The sequence below is a fragment of the Choloepus didactylus genome, chromosome 18 (genome assembly GCF_015220235.1).
Source record: "Choloepus didactylus isolate mChoDid1 chromosome 18, mChoDid1.pri, whole genome shotgun sequence".
NCBI lineage: Eukaryota > Metazoa > Chordata > Mammalia > Pilosa > Megalonychidae > Choloepus > Choloepus didactylus.
This window is the reverse complement of record NC_051324.1, coordinates 48,334,683-48,360,182: the sequence shown is the minus strand read 5'-3', so window position 1 is coordinate 48,360,182 and position 25,500 is coordinate 48,334,683. Positions and strand designations below refer to the sequence as shown.

Here is a 25,500-nt window from a genome sequence, read left to right as displayed (position 1 = left end):
CCGCGCGCGCGCACACGCACACACAACACACACTCGCTCTCGCACACTCGGTGACACGCCCGCGCGCGCGCGCACCCACACGCCCGGCCGCCGGCGCCCTCCCAGCTGGTCCACCCCGGCGGGCCCCGCGCCCCCGGCCCGCCCGCCTGGCACCGCGCCCCGAGGCTGGGGCCGAGCGAGAAGCCCGCGAGGCGGCGAGAGGGCGAGCGCCAGGCAGGCCGGCCCGGGGCCCCCGCCCCCCGCGCCCCCGCCCGATGGGGAACGCTCCGTCCCAAGGCATGTCCCTGTCTCTCTCCTCCCTAATGTGCCTCCATGCTTAAGTGGAAGGTATTTCTGTTTTCTTTGTGTGTTTTCCCCTCGGCCGGGGGCGGGGGCGGCGGCCAGGCCCGGGAGGCGGCGGCCGGCCGGGGCTAGGGATGCTTGGGGCGCAGGTGTGGGGGGAGCAGGGGGCTGCTGCGCGCCGGGCCTGGAGAAGGACCCGGACGAGAGGAGTGATGGGACCACAGAAGAGTCAGGGGACTGGCGAGGCTGGAGCCGGGGTAGGGGGGCTTGGCGGTGCTGGGGAAGGGGGCCTGAGGGGTTAAAATTTAAAAGGGTATGTGTGGCAGGAGGTGGGGAGAAGAAGGGGGATGGATAGTGAAGAGAGAGGGGGGAGGGGAGTGGTCCAGAGGAGGTGGAGGAGAGAAGGATGCAGGTGGAAGGGAAGGGGGTGGAGAGGTGGCAGGGGGCCTCAAAGGCCTCTCCCTCCCCAGGTCCCAGACTGGGATGCATGCACTGGGATGGTGGTGGTGGGCTGTATACGCCAGTTCCCCGGGGAAAGAAGGGTGAGTGCATTCTGGGGATGACTGTGTTGCCAGGATACAGGTCTGCACTCCCCTCCTCATCCTCCCTCCCTGCACCTGGAGGCCCCAGCCCTGGAGACCACGGAGCCTCAGCAGCAACTGCAGAAACTAGGGACCCGCTCGGGGTTAGCCTCCGCGGGTAGGGAGGGACCAAGAGAGGGAGGGGCTGAGGGGAGGGTCTGTTTGATCTCAAGCCCTCCCCCTGCAGAGGGCAATGGAGGGCGCCCCCAGCTGGGGAGGGCATTTAGGGTGAGCGAGGAGGTAGGAACTGCAGGAGGCTGAGGGGCAGGGGGCGGGGCTGGGAAGGGGACGCGCAGTTGTTCCCCCCTCCCCTCCTACGCACCCCCCCCCCCTGCTACGTCAGAAGCTCCCGGGCCGCTCTGAGTCCTGTCGGTGGGGGCAGCGGGATGCTGGTGGAAGCAGAGGGGGCCGGCCGGGTGCCTCCGCTGCTCAGCTGGCACGGCCTGGCCGGGAGTGTGCCGCTGCCAGTGGGTGCCCCACGCCCCACGCCTCCCCATGCAGCCCTGGCAGTGCCTCCGGCGCTTTGCCCTGGCCTGGTGGGAGAGGACAGCGGAGGGCAGCGCCCGCTCTCCCAGGGAAGAGGCTGGATCCAGGGACCCCGGGGGCCGAGGGGAGCCAGGTGAGCAGGAGCACGGATGTGTGTGCAAGGAGGGGGTCTTGGGCAGCCTTTCCCAGTCCCTCTCCCTAAAGACTATGGAACGGGGAGGTCTTGCAGCCCCCAACTTTAAGGGAAGTGGGTTCCCCAGAGCTGAGGGTTCCTGGCTGAGGCCCTTCAGGAGGGGATGCAGGGAAGACTGTCTGGGGGAAGGGGAAAGAAGTGAGGGCTTGGAGGAGGCCGGGGTGACTGACCAGGCTTCCAGGCTTCTGGGTTTGAATGTTCCTTTGGGTGGGGTTTGGGCACTCTTGTGGGGGAGTTGTTAGGATATCTTCTTCTGATTTTGGGTATCTGGGTGACCTTGAGCCAACTGCTTTGCCGTCTCACTCCATGCCTCAGTTTCTCTCATTCCCTTCCCCATCTCTCTGGCTGGTCTTAAAAAAATCGATGTTGCTTTTGATGGAGACTGTCACTCTGCAAATGCGAGGCTCCGTCATCATTGGTGGCAGCTGTGATGGTGGCGGTTTTTGGCAGTGTGTGTGTGTGTGTATGTATGTGGGGGGCACTTATGGTGTATGTGCTGGTTGGTATTGGGGTCACTCTGGGCAAGTGTCAGGGCTGGGCAGTCACACAGAGAAGAGAGCTCCAGGCAGGCTGAGAATTGTTGGCGCCGAGGCTTAGCTGGCAGCCTGGTGTAGAAGCAGGGGATGGGGGTGAGGGCTCTGGACATAAGGGGAGGGGTCCCAAGAATAAGACCATCCCAGCTCCCCACCCAGACTGCCTGGCACCCAGGCACCATTGGCAGCATGTGCAAAGGCTTTGCCCTGGCTTCCTGCCACCCTGCCTTGGGGACAAGAGGGTCTTTGTCTGGTGCTCCCCACCCCAGCCCTGCTCCTTCCGCCCTTTCCACGATGGCCACTTCTCTGTGATGACCCCCAGGGCTGGGATGGAGGCACAGGTCACCCATCTGGCTTCTACTGACTCTGCTCTGGGGATCTGGAAGAGGCAGCTGTGGTCCTCAGGCAGTGCAGAGTGGAGAGGGGACTCTGGTATGGGAGGGGACCCTGGGAAGGAGCTCTCTGGAGGCATGCCCCTGCCCCAGGCTTTTGCTCTACTCTGCTTGCCTCCTGCCTAGTTCAGGGGAGCTGGGGTCTTCATGGCCGATTCCTGCTGGTCTCCAGGCTTCTTAAAGAGCCTGTCTGATGCTGTCTCTTTCTCTCTGGCCAGGGACCCTTCCTGGAAAAGGGTTTAATTAGAACCATTGATTCCTTCTTTGGCTGCAGGCATCAAATGCAATGGTGTGGTCAGAGCTGGGGGGCAGGAATGGCAAGGCTGCCGTCTTCCCAGTGCCAACCTTGGCATTCCCTGCCAAAACCCCAGCCCAGGAAGTGCTCAGGAAGGAGGGGGCAGGGCTCTTTGAAGTACCCAATATGCTTTTAGTCCCTACCCCTTACCCCCCAGATGAGGTCTTGGGGAAAGAAGGAAGCCAGGGTTGAGGAATTGAGCCGAGGGAGCTGTGTTTGGGAAAGTTGAGGAAGAAGAGGTCCTGTCTCCTGTCCTGAGCAGGGGGCCTGGGGCTTGGGCACCTAGAGGCAGCTGCGGCAGGTAGGAAGCCTGCCAAGGGGAGTCGGGAGGCAGTTGAGGGGGCCTGAGCCTTCCAGAGCAGGTAGGGACTGCAGGGGAAGAATCCAGGGCTTGCCCTAAAAGCTTCTCTTTCGAGGAATCCCAGCACTTATCTCCTCCAAGTCCTGGCAAGGAGATCTGGTTTCTCCCTTTGTTTGTGTCCTCGAGGCCAGAGAGGGACTGAGGCTGCCTCAGAGGCCCAGCGGGCCTGGGTCTGGCCTTTGGGCCCGTCTCCCTGACCCTGGTCCATTCGGGGCCCCTGCCTAGGCACAGGGTGCTAAAGGGGTGGCTTCTGGCAGCCTGGGCTCTGGGCTTGGTGAGGGGTGGGGGGGGCGGGTCGTGCCCCCCATCCCCAGCCCCCGCTGCCTGCCGTGGGTGGGCCAGTGCAGGTGCAGGCTTCAGTGAGCCACTCAGACGCTCTTTGAAGAATCCCTCGTTGGCTTCCCAGGGCCCATTTGAGCAAAGATAATAAAAATCTGGCTGTCAGCGGGTTTGAGGGCTGCACTCGCTAGCTTCCCCTTCTTTCATTCCAGGCTCTGAAAAGCAGAGATGAAGGCTTTGGATTTGGCTGGGAAGCAGCGCTTGCCTGCCCTGAGGGAGGGAGGGAGGGAGACAGAAAGGGAGGGAGGGCTGGTTTCCTGGCAGCTGGGGGAGCTGCTGGGGGAGGCAGGCAGAGGGGCAGCAGCATGGCCCCCAATTCTTGCCACCATGCCCCTTACCAGTACCCGGGCTCCAGGGTTGTCCTCCAATTCTGGATGCTGTGAGCAGGGGTAGGGCTTGTCCTTTGGCCTCCAGAGCCCTCCTCCCCTTGCTCTGCTGCTCCCACAGCCCTCCCCTCTATCCCTCAGTCTCCCCTTTTCTTTGCCCCACAGTTTCCCCCACTCTCAGCCCCTCAGTCTTCACCTCCTGCCCACTCCCTGTCTTTCCTTCTGTCTGTCATTCAATCTCCCCCATTTTCTGTGCCCCAGTCTCCTCTCTCTCTGCCCCTCAGTGTCTCCTGCTCTGTCCTTCCTGCCTGCCCTCTCTCTTGAGCCCCCTCCAGCTCACCCTCTCTGCTTCTAAGTCTCTCCTTTTCTCTCTCTGTCTGCCCCCTCCCATCTGTCTGTCTTCCTTCCCCCAGCGTTGGTCCTGCTTTCTAGGACTGTTGAGAAGCCAAGTTAGGAGATGGGGGGTTGGCAGCCGCAGCCACGGAAGGGACGGGCCTGGGTTGACTATTATGGTCTGTCAGGTGTCATGGTTATCAGAGTCCAGGCGGAAGGGGGCTGCAAAGCACTTAGGTGTGTGTGTGTATGTGTGTGTGTGTGTGTGTGCATTGAGGGTGGCTGTCCCCCTCCCCGCACTGCAGCGGGCACCTTGTCCTGACATTGGGCTCTTTCTCCTCTGCTCAGATGCTCTAGTTATCTCTCTCCCACCCACTGCCGGAGCCAATTTAGATTTATTCTCTCCGATGCCTCCGGTCTCGGGCCCTTCCACCGCTTGGCTCCCCACGGTCCCCAGCATCACTGCCGCCCCTGCCCACTGTTCCCTCACACCCAGACCATCTCCAGGCACAGCGGTGGGAAGGTAGGGATCCGAGGAGCCTCTCAACCCCATATCCCACTGGGGTCTCTGATGGGCCTGCCTGGAAGCCCACCCCAGCCCTTGGGCCCCCTCTGCTATTTTGTAAAGCCCCCATATGAAAGGCAAGACTGTCGTGAAAAGAGCACTGAACTGAGAGCCGAGGGACCTGTTTCTGATTCTCCCTTGGTGCCCAAATGTCTGCATATCCTTGAGCAAGTCCCTTCCCGGCTGGGCCTCTTTGCTCACCTGTGAAATGAAGGGGCAGGGCTGGATGACCTCCAAGATCCCTGTCAGCTCTGACATTCCAGCGATGTTGTGTCTCTCTTCTGGGTGATTTGCATGTGCTTTGCATATATTAATGGTGCCTGCTTCAAAGGGGGAAGGTGCCGCCCACACCAGAGACCAAAGCCCCACCCTCCCTTCCAACTCCCCGCCCACTGGCCCAGGGTTCCACGCTTGCCTGTCTCAGAGGCGTGGAAACTGAGGCCGGAGCATTCCCTGAGGAGGTGGGTCTGGCCTCCAAGTTCCAGCCACACTGGGAGCAGGACCCTAGGTTCTCCTGGATGGTCCTAGTGGAGGGGCTCCCTGCATCCATCACTCCTGCCCCAAAGGCTCAAACAGGAAGCGGTGTGGGAATTCACCAAAGTTGCCTGTGGCTATGATGGGGTATGGGTGTGTGAAACCCCACTGAGGCCTGATCCTCTGACTGATAGAGGGGCATGGGGGTCTCCCTCATCCTTTCCCAGAACCTGAGCATGCTCTGATGCCAGGAAGTCAGCTGGGTGAAAGAGCCCCTCCTCTGGGCATGCATGGGTTGAACTTGGGCCTCAGAGGTAGTCAGTGAGAGAGAACCAGGTCGTTATCTTTCCAGGCCCTACGCAGTCACCGCAGCGAAGGTGGGGCCCCTGAGCCCCTGCAAGGGACCCAGACATCACTGTCGGCCCAGCCTGACCTCACGGGGACTGCCCCGGGGTCTCCTCCCCTGCTGTCTGCTGTGCACTTGCTGTCTGGCAGAGAGCAGTGCCCTGAGTCCAGCCTCAGCCCTGCCATGGCCCCCTTACCTCATATAGCTGGCCACATAGGAGCCAGGCTGGGGCAAAGGTTGGCAGCCTGGGGAAGATAATGTGGGTTCACTGGGTAATGGTGAGGATCTCTAAAAACAAGGAGCAAAACTACCCTCCACCAGCAAGGAAGGCTTGGCCAGAGGAAACGGAGCAAGAGGGACAGGGAAGGCCTGTCCCAGAGGGCTGATTAGTTTCTGACCGTGCAATCGTTTGGAGATTAAATGAGACAATATTTGGAAATGCCCAGCACAGTGCCTGACATAGAGGAAACACTCATAATGGTATGGGGGAGGGGATGGATATGTCTAAACCCAAAGAAGATCCTCCCCTAGCCCTGGGATTTAGGGTTTTGCAGGGAGTGAGGAGTTGGGGGAGGGGGCACAATTCCAAGAAGAGCTGTTTCTGCCACACTCGGGATTGTCCCCCCTGCCCCCCCATCCCACGGCAGCACTGGGCTCAGGGCCCAGCCACCCTGGGACACCCTGCCCTCATCCTCTCTCCTGGCTGTGGGGGTGGGCAAACAGAAGAGTTTGGGGCCAGGAAAATATCTCTGCACAGGACAGCTTGAGAGGAAACAGGCCCACGCTGCAGTAGAAGGAATTGAGGCTCAATAGGCGGAGAGGCCTCCCAGTGTGTGAAGGATGGCCACTCCAAGGTGGGGAGCTCTGGAGGTGTTTTTACATCTTTCACCTCAAATGATAGGTGTGTTTGAGTGTGAGTGGGCTGCTGTAAGGCAGGGCAGGGGACTGGTTGGCATGACCTTTGAGTCATCCTGTGGAGGTTTGAAGGTCCAGTTTAATCCCCTGTGGCTGTTGGGTTGGCAGAGTGCAGAGAGCCATGATGGGGAGGGTCCAGGGTTGCTAGCAAAGGGAAGGGAGCAGGGAAACCCCTCTAGGAGTCCCCTGGGCAGAGAGGTGAAGTGCAGTGTAAAGAGCAGGACTGGTGTCAGGTCACCTGCCTCCTCTGTTGCTGTGTGACCTTGGGCAAGTTATTGCCCTCTCTGGTCTTCAGTGTCCTTAGAGTGAGGAGAGGGTGGGACTAGAAGATCTCTGAGGGCTCTTCCAGCTGTCACAGGTTCTACCCACTTCCTCTTCCCTGAGATAATATGTGCCTTGCCACATGGAGGGTGGGGAGAATATTTCCCTGCTCTGGTTAATCCAGGAAAAATGGTGATTTGGCCCTAGAGAATACTGGTACCCCACCCCTGCATTACGAACAGCCCCTCCTGCTCCGAAGGCACACCTTGCCTTAATCTGTGCTCCCAGCCCAGGGACAGGAAAGGTAGCGGTAGAGGATTCAGCTATTATCTGAATCATAAGCTTACTATCTTCCTCCCATCCTAGCAGAACTGGCTTTGCCATACTCCATTCCAGTGGGGGACTATGATCCAGTCCACATTTTTCCCCACCAAGGCCGTTCTCTGGTCGCTCGGCTCCCCACAACATTTTCCGGGCTCCAAACAGCCTCAGCCACCTGGCTCAGTAGTCTGCCTTTACCGGTATGGAGTAACCTACAACTGGAAAGGAGTTAGGTTTTCACTTCCACACCAATGCAAGCATCCTCCTCCCAGTGGCTTCTTTTGTACCCCACTCACAGAGCATGCTGGAGACCCCAGACTCACCAAGGGGACCTCAGGCATAGAGAGGTCCTACAGAGAAACTCCAGACCCCTAGAATACACAGAGAGACCCTAGCAGGAGATGCTCATGCAGAGCCAAAGCGAGGGGAAGAGGGAGTGTCCTGCTCCCCTGCCCACCCCGGGTGTGTGATAATTGCAGACGCAGCAGGCATCTTGGCCTCACCCGGAGCACCAGCGTCTGCCTCATTGGGAAAGAATTAACGATCCCAGCTTCAGCTTAGCTGGAAAGGCATTCCACAGCTCATTGAAACCCTTGCAGACACATCCCTGGCCTCTGCCTCCTCCCTGCCCTGTCCCCTGTGCAATATGCCCCCACCCTGTGGCCAGGTTGGCCCAATGAGTCCTTCGAGCCTGTCCTCATACCTCTTTCAAGTTCAAAGTTAGGGCTCTGAGATGCTGACGCAGCCCATCACTTTGCTCACCCCCAGACCTTTCAGGCCCTCCTCAACCTGGGTGCTCTGGCGATTCCAGGTGGTAAAGCAAGAAGATGCCTTAGAGACCTCCTAAAACCTCATCCTTGTCGGAGGTGGAAGGGGCAAGAAAGGGGCTCTTGGAGAGCCAGAGGTCACCTAAAGATGACACTTAGGGAAGTCTGGATCCTACCTCTCCCGAACTGGACACCTCAACAAACCCTCCACGCTGCTCCCTGCTCCATCTGGCAGCCTGGGGTTGGAATCATCTGCCTCCCACCCCTAGGATGAGGGAGAAAGGGACTGAAGAGAAGCCTTCTCTTCCACCTTAATGCTCTTAGAAAATAGTTTATGCCAGAGCATGGGACGGAAAGAGGTCAGACTTTGAGCAGAACTTCCCAGAGTGCACTGAATAGAAGACAGCCAAAGACTGGCGAAGATGGATAGGAAGCAGTTTAACTCATGGGTCAAGAGCTCAGGCTCTGAAGTCAGACAGATCTGGGATGGAATTCCAGCTCTGCCATTCACATGCTGTGTGGCCTTGGGCAAGTTGTTTCACCTCTCTGAAGCTGTTTCCTCATCGGGAAATTGAAAGTGATAATTGTAGCTTGCTCACAGGATGGGTACCACGACTAAATGAAGTAATCTGGGCACAGTTCCTGGCGCATTATAAACATTCAAAAAATGGTAATTTCTTTGTCTTCATCCTCCTCACTGTCAGTTGAGGTGACTGAATGGAAGTTGGCCCTCCCTGGATGAGGAGTCAGATGTGAGAAAACTTCTTTAGACTTTTCAAACTGAGCCTTCCTCCAAAACCCGGATCCTCACATCAGCCTGTCTGGGGCTGGGCCTGGGGAGCAGCAATTTAGGGCTAGAGTCGAGAAGGAAGCTCAGGACTCCCAAGTCGAGTCTTTGCTTCCCCACCAGTGCCCTATGCCCAACTGCCCTTCCCGCCCCCACCCCCCACTCTCACTGCCTCATCCAGGAAGCCCTCCGGAGCTAGGTACATTTAGTAAGCATTTTTTATTCCTTCCCCCCAGCTAATATCCCGACATCTGGGTACAACAGCTGTTTCTCCACGGGATGCCTGCATCTTGGGTAATCAGTGGGAAAATTGGAACTATGAGATTGGCGGGGGGCTCTGAGGACACTTGCAGCCTGACGTGATGTGGGTGTGGATTGGTCTGAGCCAGCGAGGGAGGGCTGCATGGGAGTGGGATTCCCGGCCCCAGCGCCTCCAGGCAGCAAGGGTCCTGAGGCCCAGGCCCCAGGCTAAGGCACTGCAGCGTGAAGGAGATGGAGTGAGTTTAGAAGGAACTTCCCTGCAGGATGAGAGAAGCACAGCCATCATAGGCAACTCAAGGGGAGCCTGCCATGGCTCCGTGAGGGATGGGTGGGTGAAGAAGCTGGGTGAAGGGGCTTCGGACAGGGAGCCGCGTCCCACACAGCCCCTCTTGCAGGGTGATGGTGTGAGCACTTGGGTGTGAAATGCCTCTGCCTCCTCTGGGGCAGCCAGGGGGGAGGGGGTACCCTTCCCCAGAGTTAGAGTGTGGTGGGTGCAGCAGACGCGGGACCGTGGGACCGAGGAGAGGGTTGTTAGCAGAGCAAGGTGACAGGCCCCTCTGCCCCCGAACCCGCCAACCTTCCAGACCCAGTGGCCTTGGCTGGGGTGGCAGATGGGCCCTCCACGGTGCTATCCTTGGGACTCTTTTGCAGGCATCTGAGTAGAGGCTGCCCCATTTCTGGGAGGAAAATCAGGCCTGGCTTGTTGACTGTCTGTTCTGAGGATCCCATTCTGGGGACCCCATGTTTTCTGTGTTGTCCTGCTGTCTGTCCTTCTGTCTTTCTCCCACTGGTGTCTCTGCCCCCTCAGCCCCTGCTCTTCCTCCAACACCCGGTCTCTATCCTTCCTGCCCCTCAGACCCCGGGGGCCCTCAAAGGGACAGCCCCTACGGCTCTGCCTGCTCAGTCGCTGCCCCCCCAGGGCCAGGGCCCCTGCGCCCCGTGGCCCCCACGTCAGGAGCCCTGGCCCCACCCACCTCCTCTCTCCAGCTCCTCTCCTTCCCCGGCCCCGCTGGTCTGGGCACACATTCACGACTTTCCTCCTTTCCTGTCCCTCACCCAGGGCTCCAGCGTGCAGCGGGAGGGAAGCCTCCAGGACTCTGTTCCCTCTGTTTAAAGTCTCCAGGTTAGTAAGCCAGGAGGGAGCCCCACCCGCCATCCCGCCTGCCCACCTCCTTAGCCAGACAACCCTCCCCAGCCAGGAGGGCCAGCAACGGGGGAGGGGGCTGCCCTTGTTGGGCCCAGGCCTTTGCCAGGGGAGGGGGCAACAGAGACCTGGCTCTGGGGAGGGCCCTTTGCCTGGCAGAGAATGTGTCTGTGTGTGCACGCGTGTGCATGTGAGTGTGCGTGTGTGAGCACGTGAGCATGTCCGCACGTGTGCTGCCTGGGTCGGGGGCACTGCAAAGCCTCCAGGTAATCCACCGAGGGGGCTGCTGGGAGATGGGGTCAGGAGCCAGGGGCCCCCCTTGTGGGAAGAAGCCCATGTTCCAGGGTTGGCTGCTGGTGGGGAATGGGAGGAGATGGGCCCCTATCCAAGCTCAAGGTAGCTTTATTTAGTTTACAGGCACTGGCAAATCTGTGATCCATTTCATTTATTCAACCTTGTACTCATTCATTCATTCAACAAGGATTTACTGAGCACCTTCCCTGTGCCAGGCACTGGGCTAGGCTCGGGGTTCCATGCTCGTGACCAAGACAGATGAGGTTCCTGCTGTTTTTGCTTAACTGACGAGCAAAAAGAGGTTGAGGGGTTGGCTAAATTCACCAATTCTGGGGACCTCTGGCTGTGGCCTGGCCAGCTGCCTGTACAGTGCCTGTCCCCAACCCTAGAGAGGTAGCTTTCTGTCTGCAGATGTCCCTGTCCACCCTTGCACCCCCTGCTAATATGTCCTCTGTGCTTTTCCCTGTAGAGTGTCCCCCATTCTGCAGGCAACCCCCCCCCCCAAGCAAGCAGTGGCTGAGGTCCCTAGGCCCTGGTGGGTTGAGGGATCCCAGGCTGGGAGAGGGCATGTGGGGGGTGGGGCTGCACCCCACTCCTGTGCCCAGGACCAGCAGCCTGGAGCACTGGACTTGAGAGCCAGCCTGACCTGAGTTCAAATCCTCACTTAAGCCATTTCCTAGCTGTATGGCCTTAGGCAAGTCACTTTCCCTCTTTGAGCTTCAGTGTTCTCACCTGTAAAATGGGACAAGAACAACAACCAGCCGAGGTTATTGTGACAAGTAAAAGAAAAGCAGCAGCATGTCCAGAGCCTGCTGCTTTCCTGGCTGTCCCCACCCCTTCCCCGGGTTGGGCAGGCTGTACCTGGGTACCGGCTGGGTGTTGCCCCTGCCCCCTCCAAAGGAGAGGGGCTGCAGAATCCCCATCTTGGCAGCTTGGGGGCTCCAGCTCCTCCATCCCCTCTCCAACTCTCTGCACCGATGCTTCAACCCCAATCCAGGCGGGCAGCTGGGGGAGGCAGCCCTCCTTGCTGCTGCCACCGCTGCCGCTGTGATGACTTTTTAATAACTTTGCTCGGAGACAATCTGCAGAGCGCTCGTTTGTCTGCCTCTTAATTAAAATTACCGTTTTCCTAAAAGAGCAGCGTTGATGCTGGCTGCTCCTCTCCCTCCCCCACCCGCGACTGCTGCGGGGGAAGCAGGAGCCACTTGAGCCCACAACCCCTCCTGCGCCCCCCTCCCCACACAGAGGGCAGAGGTGCCCCTTGGGTGGGGCAGGGGTAGGGAACCAGAGAGGGGGCCTGGGCAGGGCCTGCAGCAGAGGCCTGAACGCGCATCTCTTTGGCCCTACCTTCTGCTAGAATACCTTTAATGACAGGGAGCTCAGTACCTTCCAAACCTTACCTTCTACACCTGTAAAATGGGAAAGCAACCTGCTTTACCACCCAGAGTGGAATAGCAAGCCGATGGGTTTGGGGAAAGTGCTGTGAAGGATTATTTGAATGCCTAGTGTGTGTGGCAGGGGATGTTGTCTGGGTGCAGAGGCTACCGCGAGGGTGGACACAGTAGGGGCACCCACTCATTGACTCTGCTTTCAGTGGCAGGAGACCTACGTGTTCTCTCTGGGAGCAGTGGAGGGCTGGCGAGGGTGTGGAGGGCTTATTTAGTGGTTGCTGAGTTTTGAAAAACAATTGTCACTGGTGATAACAAAAACTCTAATGACCAATAGTTACTGAGTGCTTGTGGGGAGCCATGTGCTGAGTTAAGCTCTGTACATGCGTTAGTTCACTTAATCCTGTGAGCCCGATGCTGTTGTCTCTGCTTTCAGGGGAGAAGGCAGACCAGAGGGGTTAAGTAACGTACCCAAAGTCACACAAGTAATCCCGGTCTCCGGTAGGGCAGGCCCCGGCCCCACATCCCTCTCCTTCCACTGTGCTCTCCACCTGCAGCCTTTCTTAGGTCTAGCCTCAGTCCCTCATGCTGCATGTAGAGTGCTATACCTTCACCTCACTTTCCATGCTCCTGCAAGCAGGGTCCTCCCATGGTTCATGCTGTTGAGCCTGGGCCCTGGGGTTCATCCCCACCTTTCTTCCTGGGGTAGGGGAGGGTGGAGGGGCATTGGACATTAGAGTTCATGTTCTCAGACCTCTTTTCACTTCTGGCTGTGCTCATCCCACCTTGGGGAAAGGATGCTTGGAGACAGGGTAGTGACTCGGTGACTTGATTGTGACAGCAGCTGGTAGTCTCACATCACATCTCCCCTGAGATCCACCTGGGAAACTGTTCCAGGAGGCATGATGAGAGGGAATGGGGCTGCAGCCCAGGACCTGGAGATCTGACATCTGGAAGGACCCCTTGACCCAGATTTGTGGTAGCCAGATGGAGGCCTCACCTTTCCTCCTACAGCCCCTCTTCTGGGAACACCCTCCCTCCAATACCTCCCATAGCTGCCCTTCCCTTGGCTAGCTCCATCCTGACCACTCTGGGCTCACCCTTCTGGACCCCTGTAACACTGTCAAATCTCTCATGGCTTTTAACATGATCTTCCTCAAACAGTCATCAGTTCTGTGCAGAACTGAGCCTACTAGTCCACATTTGTTCTTGGGGCAGCAAACTCAGTGCCTCAGGGGCAGAAAATGAGTGAAGCAGGGGGTAAGGACAATAGGGGGTGGTGGGGGCTGTGGTGAGAAGAGTGAATGTGTTCCTTAAAGTCATTAAAATTCCAAGGGAAAAAACAAAATATCACCAGCCAAACAAAATGCCCATGCCCCAGTGTGGGCCCAGTGTGGTCATTGCAAAGCCATAACTCAATTATCTTGGCACCCCCACACTGCCCATCACATAGTAGGTGTGTGTCAATTGTTTGTTGAGTGAATACATGACCATACATGTGCCAGGCACTGTGCTGGGAACATTACATACCTTATCTCTTCTCATCCTCCCAAGGTGGGCACTAGTCTCACCATTTTGCCATTGGAGAAACTGAGGCCCACAAAAGTAAAATGACTTGTTCAAGGTGACAAGTTGGAAGTGGTGAAGGTGAGATGTGAGACTTGGTCTGCTGTGTCCTTCCACCTGTTCTATTTGGTCATGGGTGTGCATACGTGTGACACATGACACATGCATGTCAGCACTTGCCCTGGGTCAAGGGGAGCACTTAGGAGGCTAGTGGCCACCTGGTTAACATGCATTGCACACCTTATGGGGAGGTAGGGGTGAAGGAGGTGAGGGGTGCAGAGGCAGCGAGGGAGCAGGCACCCCTCACCCCAGTGCACCCCTCCTCCAGCTTCCAGTCCCATCCTGGCAGCCTGGAGATGGCGGCGTGGTGACAGCTGCTGAGCTTCAGAGATGACAGCACTGCTGATTCCCCCATAATTACTGTCTGATGAGACGCCAGAATTAGCCGCCAGACGCGCATGGGATGCAGACTTGGGGCACCATGCAAGGAAGCAGTGGGGGTGGTGTGGGGCAGCCTCTCCTTCCAAGCCTCTGGCAGCAGGGCAGGGTCATCATCAGGGAGGAGGAAGTAAGTTAGCAAGGAGGAAGCACTGTACGGTTAATATGCTTCAGATATTATCATGCGGCTTGTGGTTTTCCAGTTCTCAGAGTGGCTGGCATCCCCTCGGGATGGCTGGCTGCTGGAAGGGGCATCCAGGGCCTCAGGCCACTAGCCAGAGAATTACAGGCAGAGCAGGCTACCCACCCAGACCCCTGCGCATGCCCTTTTGTGTCTGGAGCTTGGCACTGCCTTGCTGGGGCTGTAGGAGCATAAATTAGCAAGGCCAGACACAAGGGGGCAGATGGAAATGTCCGGAAGGAGCAGGCAGGGTACAGCAGGCTTGATGAGGAAAGTCAAGAGAAGGCAAATTGGCAGCAGAGGCCCAAGTTCAGGGAGGGTCTGAGATTTAGGAACGGGAGCAAGGAAGGAAGACTCTGGCCCTAGAGCAAGGCTGCTTCTGCTCTGGGCATTTGTTTTCCATGGCACCAACATCAGGGGTAAGGGAAGAGCTGATGTGGGCATTTCAGTAGCAGAGGCAGTGCTATCTGGGCTGCCCAGACCTCACCTGGCCCCTTAGAACTGTTCAAAAGACCACCGACTAAGAGGGGCAGTGGCAACCGGGACTTTCTCAACAGAGGGCAGAGCGAATGTCTGGGGGACTGGAAGCTGGGCCACCCAGGGAGGGACTTGAGATGTTGGGTTCAACAGAGGAGATTTGGGTTCAGGAGCCCCCATCCTGCTCTGCAGGGAAGAGGTCATGGCCCTACCCTGGGCCTCTCCAAGGGCCTCAGGTATAGACTCTGGCTCAGTTTAAGGAAGGAGGTGGTCCTTGGAGATAATAAGTTCTTCATCTCTGGAGGTATTCAAGCCCCTGCTGGATGGAGCTCCTGAAACAGAGGGGACTTGCACTTCTTGTCTCTGCACAATGTGTGGCAGGAATTGGGAGGACTTTGTACTCAAGTAAGGTGTGAGAAGAGAGCTGTGAAAAGGTAGAGAGGTCTCCTAGAAGTTCTTTCAAGACTGGGGGATCCCTCTTCCAGCCTGGGCTTCTCCAGCCCTGGGGTGGCTCTGCTCCCTGCCCCTCCTCCACCTGTTGGACCCCAGCCCTGGGGAACGGGGTCTCTGTGGCTCCTTCCAGTGTGAGGGCTCCTGCCAGAGGAGGAGTTTGAGGGTCTCTGTGCTCAGCTGGCAGGAGTGCTGGGGTGCTCCCTCCTCAGGGAGTGGGAGAGATGCAGAGGAGGTGGCCCATGAGGGGCTCTGCCCAGTGGCATGGATGAAGACTCAGGGATGGCGTGGTGGCAGAATCAACGGGGCTTTGAGCTCTAAGGGAGAGAGGAGCACATGGGCTGATAAACCCTGGTTATGATCAGGTGCCTCCATTTATCAACTCCGTGCACCTGGGACAATCATCCCCTTCCTGAGCCTCGGTTTCCTCTCCTGTAAAATGGGGAGCGCAACCTCACAAGGTGACTGAGAATTGAATGAATAATGACTGTAAGAGCCCTTTGAAGACTGTCATGACATGTGTGAGTTGTTATCAGCTTGCCTGTGTTTCCCTCGGTGTCTGGCAAGCCTGGTGCTGGGTTTAAACTTTGTCACTCAAGATAGATGATGGATTTAACTAAGAGAAGGTTGGAGTCTTCCAGTCTTTAGCAGATGTAAGGAGAAACTGCTTATTTCTCCCCTGCCTTCCAGTCTGTGCTCCATCTTCCCAGTCTGCTGTGATGTGAGGGTTCACGTTAGACAACAGAGAGAACTTCCGCAAGATGCCCCTGGTGTCTGCTCAGCCCGTGTTTCTCAGGGCTGCCGGGACCTGCCACCAGGCAGGAGACTTGCAGAGTCTTCTCCTGCCTTTCTGGGCTCCTCCTCCCCCATCCTCCAGTCCCTCAAGATACTAACCTTGGCTGTCCCCAGAGAGAGAACATAATGGGATGTAGATTTGGCTGTTTGTTCTCAGCCGGCTTGCGGGGCTGGAGAGTAATTAACCCGTGAGGCTGAGCCCTGGAGACCAGCAGCCCTGTCCTTCCCTCCTTCTGGAGCAAAGGCCATCCTGCCCCCTCGCCCTGGTGGAGGGAAAGCAAGGGCTGGGTTCCCTTGAAGGAGAATTTCGGTCACGGGCATTGCCTCGATGGCTGAGCGCTGGTCAGGGTGGGGTGGCCTTGCGGTCCCTGGACCCACCCCTCTGTCTCAAGTTGGAATCCAAACACTTCAGCAAGGAAACCCTGAACTTGGCAGACAGGGAGAGGGGGCTGTGGGAGGACCGACAGGACACCTTCCCTGGGCACGTGAGCGGTGGAGATGCCACGCAGGAGTTAGCGTCTCAACGCCAGCGTCGTGTGGGCACGCGCCAGAGCTGTTGTCAGCTTTTCCAGCTCCGGCTTCAGACTGGGGGTAACAGGCTCCCCTCCGCACCTCCACCCCCTCCCTTCCCGGGGAAGCCAATTAGCAAGATCTTCATGACTAGCTAAAAAACAAAGACCCTACAGTCCCGGGTCTGATAAAACTGACAATGGAGTGGAAGGAAACCAGGCAAAGGGGCAGGTGGGGAATGAACGGCCCCCACTTGCTCCCTCCCTCGGCCGGGTGCTTTTGTGCAGTGTACAAGCTGCACATGGTGCTAGGGTTAACAAACGAGAGGAATGAGATTCAGAGAGGTGGCTGACCTGCTCAAGGTCACACAGCTAGTCAGTGGCAGAGCCGAGTGTGAACAGAGTTCTCTCTCCCAAATTCAGAGACTTTTGGCGATGTGCGGGGGGTGGGGTGGGGTTGTTAGGGAGAAGAGCAAGGGTATATATCTGGAATTCTGGGCAAGGAGCTGACTTGGTCCTTTTGCAAGGAGGGGGCTCGCAGGGCAGTGACTTGTCTGAGGAGTGGGATCAGGACGTCATGAGAAGATCTGGTTTCTGTGCATCTGGGGTACCGCCAGGCCACAAGCCACAGCTCCTCTGTGGAGTGTGCGTGTTTTCTACCTTGCTGCTGACCCCTCCTAAGGAGCTTGTTAGTCTGTTCCCTTGGGGGCCTCCGGCCTGGAGAAGGGCTCCCCTGACAGTTGCTTCTGGGGAAGCAGTGTGATGGGGTGGAAAAATCCAGGTCTCTTGGGGCCAGGATGCCAGCATTCCATTTCTGGCTCTGCCTCTGGCTCCTATGTGAGCAGGTTGGAGTTGCTATCTGGGCCTCAGTTTCCTTCTCATGAAAGGTGTTTGGCTGGAGAGAGAGCAGAGAGTGTTTCAAGCATCAGGCAGGGTAAGCTGGGAGCAGTCTTGGTAACATCACCCTTCCTGCGTAAGAGAAAAGAGTGGAGGAGGCCTCCCTTCAAGGGTTAGAGAGGTACGGCCTGTGTGGCAAGTGGCCCTGGGGAGTGGAAGAAAGAGGACTCCACAGCCACGAGAGCCAGGGTAGCTGGCAGAGATGTCACCGAGGCCAAATCTGGCATCTTTCCTATCCTCGGGCCCCCATCCCACTCCTGAGGTGGCTTGTGGGTCTCCTTATCCTGTCTGATTCTGTCCTGAAAGACCATCTGGTCTGGGTGGACTGGCGACTGGCACCCCATCATCACGAAGACTGCCTGTCTGAGGGAGGACACGGAGGCCTTGCCCTGAGGGAGCCTCCAGGGCCCTACGCTAGCCCCCATCAGAAAGGAGACAGAGGCCCTGCACTCAAAGAGTACCCAGTATGAGGGAGGAGACAAGGCTTTGTCTTAACCTGAGGGGGAGACATGGGCCCTGCCCCGGGGGTGCTCCCAGCCTGAGCAAGTGAGCAGGGTTTGTGGGACAGAGTTGACCTAGGGATGGGTGCGAGGGAGGAGCTGGCAGAGGAAGCATCTAGCTCAGGCAATGCCCACCCACATCCCCAGGGTGCCCAACACCTTCTCCTTCTCCCTGGGGAAAGACCCAGACGCTCTACCGGGAGCAGGAAAGGCCCAGGTCCCCACAGTCCCTTCCCTCAGCCCTGAGGAGGCCCTTTAATTAGTTTCAGACTTGACTCGTTTACCAACTAAGTGGCCTTCAGTGGGTTTCAAATCTGCACAAATTGGTTTGGTTTTTTGCGCACACCATGCTGTGCCCGGCAGTGCCCTGCACCCTCCCTGCCTCCCTTGACACAGTCTCTGCCCCTGGCTCCCCTGGGGGCTCTGTCATGCCCCACCCACCCACGCCTGGATGCCCAGCTCCCCCGGGGGCTGGGAGTGGCAGCAGGGCTCCCTGGGCATGGGCTGGAGGAGACCACGGGGTCCAGGACCACAGCCCCATTCCCCATGCCCACTCTCCCTCCACCCTGGGAAAGGGAGTCCATGCTGTGACCCTGGATAAATCACTCAACCTTCCTGGCCCTCAGTTTCCCTTGCTGTGCTATGATGAGAATCCGGCCTCCCCAAGCCCTTCCAGAAGGTAGTTCTGTATATCTCTGCAGAAGGGGGGGGGGCCTTGGGCCAAAGACCAACCTGCCTCTGACAGGCTCTAGCCTTGCCCACCTCCTGCCCCGCGACTGCAGTGCCCAGGTAGTGGGCAGGGTCCACCTCGGGGTGCCTGGGCTTTTGCCAGTCCTCTCCCAGTTCTCTGTCCTCCCTGTCATACTGTCCCCCAGGAGCTGGCCTTCCTTGGGGTCCCAGTGATGGACGGCTGCCTGGTCTTGCTGTTGTCTTCTTTGCATTCTTGCCTCCAGCCACCAGGAAGTCATCTCAGTTGCCTAACCCTCTCCCCCAGGCTTTCATGCCAGCTCCTTTTTCCTCCCTAGTCCTCTGCGGGGACCCCATCCAGGCCCTCCCTCCCAGGGGCTCATCTCTCCCTTTCCTCTCTGTCTCCCCTCCCATCCAGACAGGCCCTCTGAGGTGGCCTGACATTTAGGGTGGTGGTGCTGGGTTGGGGATGAGGGGAAGTCCCGGAGGTGGGCAGCTGTGGGGCTTTCCGGCCCACCCCAGGCTGTCAGGAGCTAGGCCTCAACCTCTGTCTCCAATTCTCAGTCCAAACGCCTCCTCCCCTCGGTCTCGCCCTCCCCACTGCCGCCCCGATCTCTGAAGCTCTTGCTGAAGTGACAGGGAGACCCAACAGGGCGCTGGGCATTAGCAATTTGGGGGGATGTTACACAGGAATGTTTACAGAAAGGCAATTGTCTGGAAAATGACTTTGGTTGCTGTGGTATGGGGCGGAAAAGATGGTTTTAGAAAACAGACACAAGCACAGGCAGGCTTCTGCTCCAAGGACCCAGCGACAGACAGCGGAGGGGAGAGGCTGGGCTTGCGAGGGACAGAGAGCCAGGGGCCCCCCAAAACAGAGAGGCCGGATCCTTCGTGGGAAGACTGGGGTTCCCCTCACCTGGGCCAGGTTCCCAAAGCCTCTGCCAAGCTTGAGAAGAACTGGCCCCCTGGTGACCTTTGGCCTCTGGCTTCTGACCTCCCAGCACAGTGTGCCTCCCGGCTGCAGCAGGCACCCAGCCAGGATGGAGTTGTCAGGCACAATGGATGGTGGCAGCTGCCTCAGGGCTCCTCCTGGGTGATGCCTCCTGGTCCCTCTGAGGCTGCAGAGGGCAGTGCTGGGGGAGCCTCACGCTTGTGCGTTTGAGCGTGTGCACGTAGGCTGGGCACTTCAGGGCCTGCAGCAGGCCCTCCAACATGCCCTCCAGCCTTCCAGCATTCTCCATGCACCCATCCCCCTGCCCCACCCACAGAGCTCACCAGCATCTCCCTGAGCTGGTGCCTTCACCCTCAATGCTTCCTGCCCTTCCTTCCAGCCGGGGTTATAGCCTGGCCCCTGCCTCTGCCCGGGTCAAGGACCAGGGGGCACACCTGGGACAGCCTCTCGGGTGTCCAGGGCAGAGATTTTGTGCAGCCTCCTGATCTGCGGGGAGAGGGAGCCGGGGATCTAAGGTCCAGTCCTGAGCTGGGGGCTGGGATGGAGTTCTTTTATTTCCCCTCTCCCTACTCTTTGCTCTTCCCTCTTCTTTCCCTGCTCTTCTCTCATCTTCCCCCTCCCTCCCCTCTCCTCTTCTCCTCTTCTCTTCCTCTGGGATGATGTCATGTGCGAATGTTGCCCAGCAGCAGCAAGGACAGGGTAGATGGTGACATCGGGGTAAAGAAGCCAGGTGGGCAAGGGCTTGATGGCCTGTGAGATGGTGTCACTAAAGCTTTGGGTTCTTAATTTCCATCATGAGTTACAGTGATCTCATGTAAAAGAATGCAGTGGAGGATAAAAATAAATCCAGCCCATAAATAAATGGGGAATTTGGAATTGTTGGAACAAATAGCAATGTTGCTCTCTTCCCAAGCACCTGCGCCTTTGTCCTCAGATGGCCACTGGGGGGCGCCCGACGCCTCCCCGACGCCCGAGCCTGGACCACTTTCGCCGTCCCCATTTTCCAGGCTGGGAAGACTGAGCTGTGGGCCAAGGGGTTCCCCTCCTCCTTCCACCCTCCCCCTCCTTCTGAGCTGGGTTTCATCAGTCCCAGCTTGTAGCTTGACTCTCTGTAGCTTGAATCTCTCACTCAAAAATTACAGTTGGCTTTGTACCCCACAGGTCCTTGGAGAGGTGGGAACCCCTCTCTTCTCTCTTCAGCTCCCCCAAACCCCATCCCTCAGTGGCCGCCACTCCCAGTTCCCCTCCCCCAGTGTACCGAGCTCTGGAGAGCCTCCCCACCTCCCCTTATTCCCAGAGTTCCCTGCCTCTGCTCATCCACCTGAGGGTCCTTCAGTCCCCATGTCACGGCCCCCCAAGGCCCCTGCCCGGATCCCCCCCCCCCCTTCCTGCAACTGAACAGGAAGCACTGATCTGTTCAGGGCTGGCTGGTGCCACGGTCCCGCTGCCTGCTCAATTGGAATCGATCGCACAGCTTTCCACTCGGCTGCTGGGCTGGTCAGGGCTGCACTTTCTGGTGGCTGGAGCAGGAGGTAGGGGAGTGGAGGGGGGTAGGGGAGTGGGGGGAGTGGGGGGGTGAGGGGCAGGGGTAATGAGAAGGCCATCTTGCTAGGGACCAATAAGCCTAACTGCCAGGAACACATTTAATTCAAAATGACCTGCTGTCTCGTCCATTGTCATGCCACCTTCTCACTCCAGGTGCCTGGGGGCAGGGTTCAGAGGCTAACATCCCCATTTTACAGATTAGTACCTTGGGGTTCACGGGTATGTGTGTGTGTGTGTGTGTGTGTGTGTGTGTGTGTGTGTGTGTGTGACTTATTGACTGCATGAATAACTTAATGATTGGCTAGCCTGGGGTCACTCAGGGGAGGTGCTAGAGCTGGCTCTAAACCCGCAGTGTCTGGGGCCTGGGGTTCTTTCTCCTAAACCTCTGACTTCAAGTGCCTGGGGCCGACTCAAAGACATAAAGACAGCCTGAGCCCACCAGCCATGGTGAAATGGGCCCTAGGGTTCCCAGCCTCACCCAGTCAAGGGCCAACTTTACAAATTTCCCTCACATCAGAGTGCTTCCCTCTCTCTGCCAGCCCCCACCCCACCCCCGTGTCTAGTTCCCCCCATACACACACAATGCCTGGGCGTTTGAGGGGTGAGCCCTGAATGCAAGGGGGCAGGAAGGGTGACCACATTTGCCTTGCTCCGCTCTCTGCTTATGCCAGCACCCCTCCTGCCCTATCCCCACCCCACCCCCCATCCCGGGAGTTTTATGGGGCTGCAGTCCTAAAGCTGGGCTGCTGCTTCTACTCACCCTCACTGCTGCCTGCTCAGGCCCCTCGCAGGTTGGGTTAGCCCCGCCGCAGCCCCCATTAGTCTGCCTGAGAGAGCCTGGTGAGCCCTGGACCTTCCCACAGCCCTGCCCTCCTCAGGCCGCGTTCTGACACACACTGTGATCTCCCCCAGGAGCTAGGGAAGAAGTGGGGGCATGTGGGGGGGGGGTGAGCTACTCCTCTGGGAAGCCTCTGGAAGATGAGAACTGGGGACCTTTCCCAGTTGCATCTCTGTGCATCCTGAGCCCTAGGAAGGCACGCAGGCCTGGCTCTCTGGCACTGTGGAGGGGTCCCCCTGGCTCAGGCAGGGCTGGGGCCACACTTCAGAGCCAGGATTCCAGGAGTAAGGCCAGGAAGAGAATCTGCCCTGGTCTGGGGCAAGGAGGAGAACACGGGATGTTGAGGACCCTGGCTGTGGAGGGTCTCCTCCTGTCCAGCTGTGCCAGAAGGGGCTGCAAACCTTCAGCTCATGGGGAGGGTGGGAGGGGGAGGAAGGAGGTTAAGGGTCGTGGTGGGCATTCCCCTTGACTAGTTGAGGCTGTTTCCCCAGGGTTCAGGAGCCTGGCCCCTCCTGCTCCTGGATGTCTTATTCAGGTCAGTTCCTTTCAGCACATTAAGGGGCCACCCTGTGCCAGGTTCCCAGTCCCCAGGAGGCCACAGTCTCCTCAAGGGCAGACCCTGGGCTGTGGTGAAGACGGCCCTCGGGTTCCCGGCATTTCCCCCATATCAGGGCACTGTTTGCACTGTATCAACTCAGTATTTTTCCTTTCACTCAACTCACTTTGAACTTAAATAAATTTCCGTAAAAGGAAATCTTATCAGAGGCAATATCCATGAAATCAGACCTTCCAGTTAGAGTTTTTCCTAATCCTCATGGAAATAAAGGTAGAACTATTAAAATATCAAACAATCCTCCCAAAGTCATGACTTGTGTACTTGAACCATACTTTGGGGAGCACAACCCATAGTGGTGACTGTGGTGAGAGGGATGGGAGCCTTAGAGGGGACCCCAGACCCAACACTGTGGTGGGGAGACGAGCAGGCAAACAAGAAAGTCCCCACAGTGTCCGTGTGCGGTGCTGTCAGTGTCTGCTCAACATACAGTCGTCGTGCAGCAGGGAAAGTGTGGTGGAGGAGAGGGGTGGCCCGAACCTAAAAGAGACTGGGGTGGAATTGGGCCTCTACCACCCTCTGGCTTTGGGCATGTCATTGGATTTCTCGGAAATGGAAATTAGAGTAAGACCAACCTGCAGGGATGTTGCTGGGTCCTCTTGAGTTCTGTTCCCCAGATCCACATGCCTAGCCCTTAGCCCGGGGAGGAGCGTGTGTGTGCTGGGACACGCGGTTTTCCTGAAATGTGGTGGAATCTTCTCTTCCCTCTCGGAGTTGATCAGGGGTGACTGTGGCCTGGCCGGTGGGTCTCTTGGACAGCGGCTGTGTGGAGGGAGGTGGCAGGCTGGGCAGGGGCTGGATGGAACCCGGCTGAGTCCCAGAGTTCCCACCTTTTCCCCCACTTTGGCCCCAGTCTGCGCTGCGAGGAGTGTCTGTGTGTCAGGTGGAGCGGTGTGAGGGCATGTGTCTGCCGAAGCGCCTGCTCCCTCCCAGCCTAGGCTGCATTTAAGGGTGCGCAGCTTTGGGGCTGGTGGATTGTGGGGTTGACAGTGTGCTGGCTGGGGGGGCTGTGTTTGTCTCACAGTGGGGGTGAATTATTGAGATGGGGAAAGGCAGATCTATTCTTTGTGCCCAGGAATATGCAGAGGTAGGCCCCCAGCAACTCCTCCCACCCCCATGGGGAGCAGTGGCACCCCAAACCCTCCAGCCTCTGCTGAGCTGGGGGAAGGTCATAGTTGAGGCTGAGGGTGGGTGCCCACAGGGCCTGGGTCTGGGAGGTCAGGAGCTCAGGGCATTTGAAGGGGTTCAGAGTTCTGCTTGGGGACCTCAACCCCCGGCCTTCTCTTCTTTTTTGCTTCCTTTGTACTGTCCTTTGTCCCCCGTTGTGTCCCTATAGGTCTTGAGCTTGTGTGTGTGTGGGAGGGGATGGGAGGCAAAGGGGAGGGTTGGGGTAAGGGGTGGATCCCAAGGGGAGGCCTTGAGGTTTTCTGTCTTTCTTCCTCCTTTCAGTCTGTCCCAAATCCGTCTCTCTCTGTCCTCTCTGTGCCCAGCCTCTCCTGTCCATCCGTCTGTCTGTCTGTGGGTAAGGGAAGGAGAGAGGGAACCCCACTGCCCAGAGCCCAGGCACCCATCTCCTTGAGAAGCCCTGAGTGTGAACTTTGCCCTCATTCCATCCCGCATGCCCCGGCCCTGGCCCTTTACCCAGGCGACCTTTAGGACGTGTGTCTCGGACATGCCAATCTGGGACGGGGGTGGGGGGGACGGAGTGAGGGGAGCTTAGGCCCCAACTTCTCCTTAGAGGATGCTCTTGAAAAGATGACAGTGCAGGTTCCCTTCCTGTCTTTCCGGAAGCATTTAAAAGGAAACCCCCCTCCTCCCACTTGCCTCCACCATCTTTAGGAAGGAGGAAGAGAGATGTCCAGGACGCTCAGCTCCCCTTCTTCTGCCCTCCCTTGGCCTCAGGAGATAGCACTTCCCCTGCAGCCCTAATCCCCGAAACCCACCAGGGGGAGAGCAAGGAGCTGGTGGAGCTCTTCCTCCTGGAACCTTCCTTGGAGCTCTAGGCTCCTTTTCGCCTCTTCCCAACCCCCAGTGGAGATGGGCAGCCCGGGCCTCACCTCCTCCCCCAGGCCAGACCTTCCCTGCAGTGACTCCTGGTAGAGGGCAGGCAGCCCCAGGCCCAGCGTGGCGTGACCCGGCTGTGCCCCCTCTCCCCTCTCGCAGATCCCGAGCGGAGCAGCCCCCCCATGCTGTCTGCTGACGATGCCGAGTACCCGCGGGAGTACCGGACCCTGGGCGGCGGGGGTGGCGGGGGCAGCGGGGGCCGGCGCTTCTCCAATGTGGGACTGGTGCACACGTCCGAGCGGCGGCACACGGTGATCGCGGCCCAGAGCCTGGAGGCGCTGAGCGGGCTCCAGAAGGCGGACGCCGACCGCAAGCGCGATGCCTTCATGGACCACCTGAAGAGCAAGTACCCCCAGCACGCCCTGGCCCTGCGAGGCCAGCAGGACAGGATGCGGGAGCAGGTGAGTGGGGGCCCCACCGCGGGCTAGGGGCTGTGGCCGGGGCAGGGGAGGGGGCCCCACAGGCTTGACCTCATAACCCAGACACCCCGGCTCCTTCTAAGAGAGGCATCTGGGGCAGAGACTGGGGGTGTCGGGGGGCTGTCCCTGGAGGGCATGTGCCCTGGTTGGCCTTTTCTGGAGCCTGAGGAGGAAGGGCCGGGGGCTCGGCCTCCAGCCCTCTGCCTGCTGTCCTGGAACTTGGGGTGTGTGATTGGCCAGAGAGAGCCCAACCTCTTTACCTCTGGCCCTTGGGGTGGAGGAGCAGGAAGGTGTGTTTTGGAGGCCAAGGGAGTGATGGGAAGGGAGGGACAGCCGTGGGCACTGACAGTTTTGAGACAGAGGTCTGTCCAGAAGTGGTGTTGAGAGGCTTGGGGCTGGTGCCTCCAAGATGTGGTCCCTAAGGGGAGGCCAGGCTGCGGGAGCCTCAGTGAGCTGCCTCTGATGCGTCCCCAGCCCCTGCAAGAACAGGAGCCCAGAACTTTTCCCTTCTTCCTCTCCTGTTCCTGCCTCCAAGACTTGCTATGTGACTTTTAACTAGAGGTCTCCTCTCTCTGTGCCTCGGTTTCTCTCCTGCCATCAGTAAGGCTTAGAGAGGAGACAGGGCCCTTGTCTCTGGACCAGGACTCATCTCCTTCTGCAGAGTGGGATACCTCTCTTTTAAACCTCTGCCGGATTCTTGAGTTCCCGCATGCATCTCTCCGTCCGAGCATGACATTTTTGTCTGTCGGAAGGTTCTTTCTTGGGACTAGCCTCTGCTTATGGTCCCACACTGATGGGCTCCTTGATGGTTGCTGCTCTCAGGCGTGTTCACTCAGGAGGAGGGGCTGAGGGGAGGGTGCAATCAGGCCCCCCTCCCCACATACACACACCTGAATTGCTGTCTCCTGTTTCCGGTAAGGCTGAT

At 58.3% G+C, this 25,500-nt stretch overlaps 1 protein-coding gene across 17 annotated transcripts in view; it reads left to right on the top strand.

Moving 5' to 3' along the window:
* The first annotated feature begins 239 nt into the window (after window positions 1-239).
* SRCIN1 (SRC kinase signaling inhibitor 1) overlaps window positions 240-25,500 on the top strand; it is a 64,208-nt gene continuing 38,947 nt past the window's right edge. For 6 of the 17 annotated variants that reach the window (XM_037808925.1, XM_037808920.1, XM_037808919.1 and 3 more), the window contains exons 1-3: window positions 1,236-1,482; window positions 9,879-9,941; window positions 24,256-24,557. In XM_037808925.1, the coding sequence (XP_037664853.1) occupies window positions 1,359-1,482; window positions 9,879-9,941; window positions 24,256-24,557 (489 nt within the window). In that variant the 5' untranslated portion in view covers window positions 1,236-1,358. Of the gene's footprint in view, window positions 277-1,235; window positions 1,483-9,878; window positions 9,942-24,255; window positions 24,558-25,500 lie in introns of those variants that run through there. The other 11 variants (XM_037808932.1, XM_037808927.1, XM_037808922.1 and 8 more) reach the window with 5 other exon arrangements.